This window comes from Galeopterus variegatus, unplaced genomic scaffold, assembly GCF_000696425.1.
Source record: "Galeopterus variegatus unplaced genomic scaffold, G_variegatus-3.0.2 Scaffold5820, whole genome shotgun sequence".
In the NCBI taxonomy this organism is placed as follows: domain Eukaryota; kingdom Metazoa; phylum Chordata; class Mammalia; order Dermoptera; family Cynocephalidae; genus Galeopterus; species Galeopterus variegatus.
This window is the reverse complement of record NW_007731931.1, coordinates 118,045-129,202: the sequence shown is the minus strand read 5'-3', so window position 1 is coordinate 129,202 and position 11,158 is coordinate 118,045. Positions and strand designations below refer to the sequence as shown.

Here is an 11,158-nt window from a genome sequence, read left to right as displayed (position 1 = left end):
AAATAAATAAATAAATAAATAAATAAATAGTTGAATATGAAGAATTGAAGCCTGAGAGAAGATGCAACTGCAGGGAGCAATAGACAAAAACGGCTGCTAGAAGCAAAACCACTGAAAAGAAAACAAATCAAGAAACAAGAGAAAGGAATAGAGCAATTGATTACTAGCTAGGTCAACGACCTCACCTCAATAACCCCAGAAGGAACGGTATATGAAAGCTTCAGATAAATAACTGTTGTGTATAACAACCACCTTGAGCTATCAAGAAAATCTGTATTTCCTTAGATTCTCTTTTAAAAGACAGCATGTAATCCACTTTAGAAAAATTTTCATCAAACTCTGGTAGTATAAAAAGAGATTCAGAAATAAATGAAGCATGAATATTCACTTCTCCAGAACCCTTCATCTCCTAATGATGACAAGTAATGAGGTCCTGCCATGTGTCTACATGTTTAAACAACATATGCACTGAGCACACACAACTTAAAATAAACAAGAATTAGCCTAAAGCACTGTTATGGTCTGAATGTCTGTGTCCCCCCAAGATTCATATGTTGAAAGTCTAATCCCCAAGGAGATGGTATTGGGGAGGTCTTGAGGCAGAGCCCTCATAAATGGGATTAATGGCCTTACAAGAAAAGATTCAGAGAGTGTTCTCACCTGTTCTACCTTGTGAGGACACAGCAAAAAGACAGACTTCTATGAACCAAGGAAGAGGGCCCTCACCAGACACCAAATCCGCTGGCACCATGATGTTGGATTTCCCAGCCTCCAGAAATGTGAGAAATAAATGTTTGCTGTTTATAAGTTACCCAGTTATAATTTTGTTATAGCAGCCCAAATGGACTAAGACAAGCATCCATTCTCAATGAGGCAGTAGGGAGAAGGGGATATATGTCACCCCAAATATGGTAAAAATTTGTTATTGGGAGATGAAAGAAACTAACTCTTTTCATATAGGTTGAGCATCCTAAATCCAAAAATCCAAAATTCAACATACTCCAAAATCTGAAACTTTCTGAGCACCAACATGACTCTCAAGGAAAATGCTGGATTTCAGATTTGGAATCCTCAACCAGTAAGTATATAATGCAAATATTCCAAAATCTGAAAAACTCAGAAATCTGAAACACTTCTGGTCCCAAGCATCTCAGATAAGGGAAGCTCAACTCGTATACAAAGCACAGATGCACATTCAGTACATAAAAAGATAAACAGTACCTGTGGTATTAAAATTCCATGGGGGAGGCCAATTAGGAGAAAAAAAGTCTATAAAGGCTCCTTTGGAGGTCTGGGAAGGAGAGGCAATAGTGAAAACTTTCAATAATGAGAAATAATGGCCTGAAGGAAATTAAGGAGCAGACCAAGAAGAGCTATGTACTTCATTTTTCCTTTCCACCACTCCTTTTATTTGGATTTCCAAAATTAAATTTATTAAATAATATAAAAAGACTGATCACTGACTTCAAATAAATATTTAATGTTTTCTTAACATAAAAGCATTATAAAGTAAAATAACAAAAGCAAATATAGAGGCTTGTGCAAATTTTAGGGCATAAAGTTTAGGCAATTCTAGATTAACTTGGCAACAATTTATATAAGGAAAAAAATACTCACTTGATGGTGGTACAAATTCAGGATGACAGTCACAATCATCTACCTTCAAAGCCTCATCTACCACCTGCCCATGAAAATAAAATCAGTGAGACTTAAAAAAAAAATACAGCCATGAAAATTCAATAGTTCTATAGTAAAACAGAATTTATAACAGGATAAAATTCACCTAAGTGCCTAAAATACACAGCTGGTTATTAAATCTAAATACATAAACAACAAATATATATTTGTTATAATATATTTGTATATACTATAATAAATATATAAGCAAAAAAATTATAACTAACGATAAGAGATCATGATATGATATGGTAAATTCTTTTTTTTTTTTCCTTTTTGTCTTTTTTCGTGACAGGTAACAGGATCGCAACCCTCAGTGTCGCGCCCGTACCGCGACCGGCAACGGGATCGCAACCCTCGGTGTCGCGCCCGCACTGCGCTCAGCCAGTGAGCGGACCGGTCTCTATATGGGATCCGAACCCTCCGCGGGAGCGCCGCCACACTCCCAAGCGTTGCACTCAACTGAGTGCGCCACCGGGCCGGCCCAGATATGGTAAATTCTTGAACAACAATTCTATTTCTGATGCCTGACATAGCAGTTGTTCAATAACATCTGTACTGAATTAATACAATCACATCTTTCCCTATGCTCCTCTCCCTAATTGAATGAAGCCTCTTGGAGATTTTCAATATCATCATCGAAAGGACTATACAGTAGGTTGGAAAAGTTCCCTTCAATGCCCATCACCCACCCAGTGCCAAAACACTATTTTTTTTTTTCTCTCCTCAAACACTGAAGAGAAATATAAGTGTGGATTGGATGGCAGCTGCTGAGCTTTGCATATACTACAGTTCAGAGAAAAACTCAGATACAGGCCATCTGGGATACCTGATCACAGAGCCAGGCTAGAGGCCTACTGGTGCTCTGAAGAAAACATCAGACCAATACTTCTGCTGAGTACAGAAATGAATCAAGAGCTCGGACCACTGCTGTTACGGGCCAGAGAGGCTGCAGAAGATGGGGAAGGAGGGCCTCCCAGGCTTGACACAGCACAAGCTGGGTGGGTAGGCCGATGCAGGGTCAGGAAGCTAAGTAGATTGCAAAAGAGAAAAGGGAGGAAAAGAAAAATCCAAAACGTGTGAGGGGTGGAAGTGACTTTGCCACCAGACCCCAATGTCACTCATTCCCAAGCAACTGTTTGGTTGAGAGACATATAAGGAATGGCATACAAAGAGGACTAAGTGGTGACAGAGTTTTAGAAAAAATATTTTGAAAACACGTAAGTATGATTTCAAAAGAAATTCTGTGACTTTGAAATGTTATTTTTATGTAGTTGTATGACATAGCCAGGTTATTTATTAAAAAGAGAATCATTCTCTTGATATCAATAGGCAAAAAGGTGTTCATAATTGCTAAAGTCTTTGGTTTCCATTGTCACCAAAATATTCCTGTAAAAATGAGACCTCCTATAGTTGAATTAATTTTAGTTATTAACTGAGCTTACCTTTATATTCTGATTACCACCGTTTGCCATTTCGTGGTTAGTTTTTCTAAAATCTCTTTCTGTCTCCACAAAGTTAAGTGAAGTGATAAACGTAGGTGCTGATAAACTCCTAGGTATGTAGGCCCTGAGAGGGGATAAAAAGAATGATCATTTTATTCCTATAAATACACATTTTTAGAAAGTTATCCTTCAAACAAACAGATCAAGAAAAGTATTCTGGATTCTAATATTAAAATAAATAAGTCTCCCTGTTCTAAATTTAACAGCTTCGATATCCTAAGCATCTAAACGAGCATGTGGAAAAAAATTTAATCTATTTTATTTGCCGAATAAGCAAAGGTTCTTAGAACTTGGCTGCTATTTGTTTTCTTGTAGGCATACTCAAGTCTGTCTGTTGCCTATTTCTGACAGGAAATGTCTTAGCCTTTAAGGATGCTTTAAGGGGGCCGGCCCGGTGGCGCACTGGATAAGTGCGCCGCTTGGGAAGCGTGGCGGCGCTCCCGCCCAAGGGTTCGGATCCCACATACAGACCGGTTCCCGCTCACTGGCTGAGCGAGGCGCGGGAGCGACGCCGAGGGTTGCAATCCCGTTGCCGGTCCCCGGTCCGGTACGGGGGCAACACTGAGGGTTGCGATCCGTTGCCAGACACGGAAAAAGACAAAAGACAAAAGACAAAAGACAAAAGACAAAAGACAAAAGACAAAAGACAAAAGACAAAAGACAAAAGACAAAAGACAAAAGACAAAAGACAAAAGACAAAAGACAAAAGACAAAAGACAAAAGACAAAAGACAAAAGACAAAAGACAAAAGACAAAAGACAAAAGACAAAAGACAAAAGACAAAAGACAAAAGACAAAAGACAAAAGACAAAAGACAAAAGACAAAAGACAAAAGACAAAAGACAAAAGACAAAAGACAAAAGACAAAAGACAAAAGACAAAAGACAAAAGACAAAAGACAAAAGACAAAAGACAAAAGACAAAAGACAAAAGACAAAAGACAAAAGACAAAAGACAAAAGACAAAAGACAAAAGACAAAAGACAAAAAAAAAAAAAAAAAAAAAAAAAAAAAAAGGATGCTTTAAGGATTGGGAGGATGGAGGCAGATATTTCCAGGACAGAGGTGAAGGACACAGGCACAGGCTGACTCTTTGATGCCAGAACCCTCATGGCCAAACTGGTCCCATTCAAACACGGAAATGTTCAATTAACATTTTACTCCTCTTTTCCCACAGACTTAGGCTATTGATCTCCAATATATACATATCCAAATGGTTCAGTGACACAGTCAGCAAAATAAATCTGACAACTAACAGATCACCTAATCTTGAACACGAACACTTAAAAAAAAAACAACTCCTATCTTCCTTCCATCCCAAACTTTACTGCGGTTGCTGTTAGCTCCTAAAGCATCAAACACAAGTGATTCTTAAATTCATGGAACAAAGCCATTCCAAGTAGCAGCTACTGACCTGCTGTTAACTCACCTGCTTTCATAAAAGGCTTTAATTGGATTCTTATTTGGTGTTCGCCCTTTAAAAGTTAATCACACACAGTAATCAATGGATTGGCAACATAGACTTCAAAGATTTTCATATTTCTTTTAAGCTGATAGTAAGAACATAAAATTTAGAAAACTGGAAAATAAGCCTAAGCAATTTTACATTTCTGCATGTCTTTATAGTTTTAGGATGGTGTCAATAAAATGTTACACAAACTTTGTCTGACATTCCATTACACGTGATTATTAACAAGATGACAGCAATGTATAAATTTGAATCAGAGGTGGTACCTGTCTTCAAGGAGCTCACAATCTTATGTTATGTTGGATGACAACATCTGCTAGTGAAACAGAACTCCTCAGCTCAGCTCCATAAGACGCTAAATACTCAAAGAATTAAAAATAGTAAAGACCCATATGCTCAAAGTGTAGAGTAAGGAAATTTCAGGTACTGGAGAAAGCAAAATTACTTAGGGGAGAAAACAAGGGCAGAATGAAAATCCACACAACTCCTAGCCTGCACAGCCAATTTCTGATGTGTGTGTGTGTATATACACACACGTGTGTACACATGCATATAAATATATAAAATACATACATACATTCAGCCCACTATAGAATTAGCCACAAACTTGGTGGAAGAACATCAAGCAACTCTACTGAAGGGCCTTTTATTTTAGAAAATAACTCTTAACAATGGAGGAATTTTAAAAAGAATTTTAAAACCATTTTGTTTCAAAAGCTTTTATTTAATATTTCTAGAAGGGGTATTTTCTGTAGAATGAAAAATAACGATTTGGTTGCTCTCATTTTCAAATAAAAAAATACAAGTCTTTTACAATTACCTCATGGAATATAACACTAATATAATTATACACAAATAGAAATGGAAAACTTAAGAGAAATGACCAAGATTATGTAACAAAATAACTACAAATCATCTGAGAATTGATTTATGGTCCTCCAATAATCCAAGAAACTCACCTTCAAAAGTTTTAAAGGGAATTCAACTGTAACCAAAAGAATCTTAGGTGAAATACCTTGTAGGTCTTCTATTTGTTTTTGTAACTTTACATGCTGCTGAATTAGATCCTTGATTCCCTCAGGGTCATTTTTACAGAGTTTTTGAGCTTTTATGTTTGCTTGCAGGGCCCAGTCATATTCCCCCAGCATAGAAAGAGCATCACAATAACGATAATGACCCTGTTCCAAAAAGATAAATTTAATTTTTTCTCAAAAATATGCTTAAGTTAAAGAAAATAGATAAGGAAAACTATTTTGTTTGAAAACTAATTTGTTAAAATGTTAGATTAGGCCCCTAATCCATGAAATAAACATGTTAATAAAATAAATAAAAATGTTAATACCTCAGGAAATAAAACTACCTAATGAGCTAAGTGAAAAGTTATAAACAAGTAAATAATGTTTAACAACTAACTACAGATCAATTTTTGCTTAAAAGATTTCTGTACCCCTAGCAAAGAATTCATCCTTCATTATATCTTGCTAATATAAAATAAAATAAATATTGTGCCAAATAAAATATAAAAGTCATTCATTATAAGTAAGTAATTTAGTTTTTTCAAAATACTTTAAGGCAATAATAGTCTCTAAGTCATGACATTCCCTACACTTCAGGAATCAAAAGGTTTTTAGAGCTGGAAGGAAATCACCTTGTGCAGGGGTTTCCCAACACCTCCAAAGAGCACGGGCAGAGATAAGGGGTGCTTTCTGCTAGATTGTCCATCCATCTCTCTCCCCTTCAATCAACTTCTAATTATTTTCTAAGTGTAGTTCCTGGCTTTAAGAAGTCAGAAAACCACTGATTTATTTTTAATTCTCATAAGGGTTTTGCTTTGGTTTGGTTTTGCCATAGAATCAAATTCTTGCTGGCTCCACTTCTACATTTGGGAAATCTTCTATATCAAGCATTAACTTTTTAATCTGGAAAGCTAACAATACCAAACTTAGGGCTAACTTAACCAACCCCCATCTAGCTACTCACAAACAGAACTCCAGTTTTAGGCACAGTATCCAGTGGGGATGCTTTACAAGTGAAAGAGGCCAGAAACTGACCTGATGTCACACTAACTTAGAGGCAAACCAAAGAACCCTGATCTTATGAAACTGGTTTAGAGCTCTTTCCTCTTTATGTTTTAAAAATAATGTTCTGATTCAATGAGAATCTAAGAGAATATATAAAATCAAAAACAAGTGACCCTTTTTAGGAAAGATCAGCTTTTCACTAAATCATGCACGTTTATGTTTACACAGGGTCAGTACACAAATAATACTCTCTGGTACACTATGTTAAACTGTGAGTCCTGGAGCCTTTTGATCCAGACTACGTAGGCATAGATCAAAGATCCCAATTCTGACTGCATTTCATTAAACTCTGCTTTTCCTTAAAGGGTAGAGGCCCTGTTTCCTGACAACTGAGGTATAAGAAGATAAAGAGATCTCTCAGATATGCTTCAAGGCCAAAATCCTATCCACTGGGCATTTGTCAACTGCATAAAAAAATAAACACTGCTGGCATAGGAAATAATGATAGATCATAAACCATACCTGCTAAATTTGTAGAGAATCCTTTATTTCTTTCTTTTCCCTCCCACTGTTTTCACCTTTTCTGGATCCTTTTTCTCTAAATCTATAAAACCCAGTATAACTTCTGTTGGTTGAGAAACAAGCTTATTCAGACCTCTTTGCTGAAGTTGTTTGTATGGAGCTTAAATTAAAGATATCTAAGAGAGTTTCTTGAACCCAATTACAATAGAAAGTTCTCCTCTTCTTTGACATTATCTAATTCTCTATCACATATGTGGAAATTCCCTATTATTCCTCTGCCTCCCATCCCATTATTTGGGGAATGACCATTTCCCTACTTCTCACAGTAATGGCAGGACTGCCAATTCTAGTGGGCCACCCCAACAATGAAGGGTAGGGCAGAAGCATGGTTGTGACCCAGGAGACTGGCCAACTGAAATGCACCATGTTCCAGGTCACAGCAATCCATCTACAGGTTTACATGTGACTCAATCAGAATCAAGTATGAGACATCCCTCAGGTGGACACTAAAAGAGGTGCTCTTTTCACTGGGATTAACAGCTATTAAGGATATCGGTTTGGGGCTCCTACTACATGTCTTTTTAAAAATGAAGCAAAGGGCTGGCCCCGTGGCGCACTTGGGAGAGTGCGGCGCTGGGAGAGCAGCGACGCTCCCACCACGGGTTCAGATCCTATATAGGACTGGCTGGTGCGCTCGCTGGCTGAGCGCAGTGTGGATGACACCACACCAAGGGTTGTGATCCCCTTACCGGTCACGAAAAAAGACAAAAAAAAAAAAATTAAGCAAAGAGAGCCTATATTCTAACTTCCACTTCTGGTGAAGATGGAGTAATAGGGACTGGATTTACCCTCCTACGTAAAACAAACAAACAAAAAAAAGACAAGAAATATGAAACCATGGCTTGCAAGACACTTATATTAGGCAATAAAAGAGAGTGATCCCTGAGATGGGAAGCAAAGTAAGCCATATTGCTCCCGCTCACTGAGGAGAGAGTTTCTAAGCCAGAAAGGAAGAAACACAGGCAGAGACTGGCAGTCTTTCTCAGCTAAGGAGATAAAGCTGGGAGCCAGGGGACCAAAGCAACTTGAGTTTACAGGGCAGAGGACCAGTGAGGAAAGAGGTACACAGAAAAAGAACTCCGGAGAACTGCAGAAGGTCCCCCTTGAGTCTTCAGCTGATACTGATCAGTACATGCATGTGGGGTAACTACCCAAGGCCAGGGAAAGAATCCCTTGAAAGACTAACAGGGAACAAAAGCTGGAATTCACACAGCACCAGGAGTAATTCCTATTCCCACCAACCAGAATTAAAACGTCATAATTCATAGGGTATCAAGTAGAGTACTCAGAAAGGTTTTGGCTCAGTAATGAGGAAAAAATTAGCACTAGACTAAATGATGTATGGTACCATCTAACAAAGCTTAAATCAAGACCCTAAAGAAGTAAACTGTTTCCAAGTAACTTTACTGCATCCCAAAACAAAGCTCAAGAATATTTACATAAAAACAAAAATATCCAGCACCAAACAAGGTAAAATTTACAATGTTTGGCATCTGACCCAAAATTACCAAGTATGCAGCCTTATGACACCAAGGTCACAGGTTTGGATCTCCCCTCTCAAAACAAAGAGAAAAACAAAACAAAAAAAAAATCCCCGAGGTATGCAAAGAAGAAAAATACAACCTATAATGAAGAGAAAAATCAAACAATTGAAAACAACCCACAAATGACACAGATGACAGAATTAGTAAACAAGGACATTAAAAGTTACAATAACTATATTCCGTATGTTCAAGAAACTAAAGAAAAGATTAAAAATATTGAGACATAAAATATGTAAGGATGACCCAATTTAACTTCTAGAGATGAAAACTATAGGATTTAAGATGAAAAATACATTGGATGGAAATAAAAGCAGATTAGACATTGCAGAAGAAAAGATCAGAGAACTTGACATAGCAAAAGAACCTATGTAAAATGAAACACAGAGGAAAAAGTAAGAAAAGAGACTAAACACACTGACAAACAGGGAAGCAAAGCTGAGAAACAGAAAAATGTTTACAGATCTCAAAGCGAACCCCCAGACTTTTCAGTTAAATGAGGCGTTAAATTCCCTTTTTTACTTAAGCCAAATTTGAGTTAGGTTTCAGTCATTTGCAAACAAGAGTCCTAATATACCCTCCAAAATTAAAAGGTTCTTGAGGACATCAGTAGGTTATTAATTGTATCCTGTTTAACATACATCAAAAGGCAATGCACACAGAAATGTCAACAAACATCTGCTGACTATACCACAAAAACTCTCACTCTTTAGGACACAATGACTCACCCTCTCTAAAGCCTGAAAGTAAATCTAGAGACAAGTAACGTTGTACCAATCTTCTCTGTCTGGGAAGACATAAAGAAAAATGGTCCACCCTCACACAGCAATCTACAGAGTACGTTCCTATAGAGGCTTATATCTTAAAGACATGATTTCACAGACTCATGCTCATAGTTAATTCTAAAGTAAAACAATTCTTATAAAAGTAAAGAATGCACCTTGCATAGTCTACTTTAGCTTCTGAAATTTAAACTATCCTTCAACGAGCATTTCTTTCTGGTAAAATAAAAGGAAAAATAACCTAGTTATGTAGGCATCAAACTTTTCGAATACTTCCTAGGGGGTGTGCTTTCTTATTTACACAAATATTTTTGCAATCATATAAACACATCACAAAACATCCCAATTAAAAAGTGAGTGAATATTTTGTTTGAGAAACTAAGCCAGGAACACACATTCTCCATAAAGTCCTCAAAATAATTCAGGGAGTTTTAGTACTCTTTTTCTAAATTGATAACACATTAAAATAGCAAGAGATGTCTCTGGAAAACCAGTATCACAGTCCGGGTTTCAGTATTCAAAATTCTATCATTCATTCACTCTACAAATATTTATAGAGTACCTACCAAATACCAGTATCAATGATGAGCAAAGATTCTGTTTCAAGCAAAAGAATGACTCATAAAAAAAATAGTAAAAGCACCATCCAGTGCTGAATTCTCAATCCAGTTTTGTCTTTTACTTGTAATGACACCTTGCAGAAGTCACTTTACCTCTATGGGACATAATTTCTTCATGTGTAAAATAAGACTTTTTTTTTTTTTCCTTTTTGTCTTTTTTTTTCGTGACCGGCAACGGATCGCAACCCTCAGTGCCGCGCCCGCACCGGACTGGGACCGGCAACGGGATCGCAACCCTAGGTGTTGCTCCCGCATCTCGCTCAGCCAGTGAGCGGCTGGTCTGCATGTGGGATCCGAACCCTCAGCGGGAGCGCCGCCGCGCTTCCCAAGCGGTGCACTGCAGCAGTGCGCCACCGGGCCGGCCCTAAAATAAGACATTTAAAAAATGATTCCAAAATTTAGATGTAGAAGTCCACCTGGGGAATTTTACGATCTCTAGACTCTTCGATACACTCTTAGACCACCTGAGTCACAATTTTTGGGGAAAAGACAAAGAAACCTGTCTATTTAAAAAGGTCCCCAGGCTGACATTTTCCTTTTACTTTTTACCTTTCTGTATTGTTTTCTTTTTTATCATGTGTTACTTATAATATAAAGGGAAAGTTCATTTAAAAAGAACAAACAATAGAATTAACTCCTCCAATTAATCTAATGAAGCCTACCTGCAGAGCAATAACAGAAGTAGTGAATGATATTAAATTCACTACGGCCCTAAAATTCTATGACTCTACTCACTCTGGTTTTACAAATTATGTAAAATCAGGAATAAACTATGGGGCCGAGCCCGTGGCGCACTCAGGAGAGTGCAGTGCTGGGAGCGCGGAAGCGCTCCCGCCGTGGGTTCGGATCCTATATAGGGATGACCGGTGCACTCACCGCGCTCACTGGCTGAGCGCAGTGTGGCCGGTCTCAGAAAGGACAAAAAAAAAAAAAAAAAAAAAAAAAAAAAAAAAAAAAAAAAAA

General features: G+C 37.5%; 1 protein-coding gene across 1 annotated transcript in view; it reads right to left on the bottom strand.

Annotated features, from left to right (window-relative positions):
• The window catches only part of TTC3 (tetratricopeptide repeat domain 3), a 38,266-nt gene that overhangs the window by 10,753 nt on the left and 16,355 nt on the right, over nucleotides 1–11,158 (bottom strand). The window contains exons 5-8 of the mRNA XM_008590046.1: nucleotides 5,665–5,827; nucleotides 4,611–4,656; nucleotides 3,123–3,246; nucleotides 1,618–1,681 (exon numbers count right to left, since the gene is read on the bottom strand). Of these exons, the coding sequence (XP_008588268.1) occupies nucleotides 1,618–1,681; nucleotides 3,123–3,246; nucleotides 4,611–4,656; nucleotides 5,665–5,827 (397 nt within the window). The remainder of the gene's footprint in view (nucleotides 1–1,617; nucleotides 1,682–3,122; nucleotides 3,247–4,610; nucleotides 4,657–5,664; nucleotides 5,828–11,158) is intronic.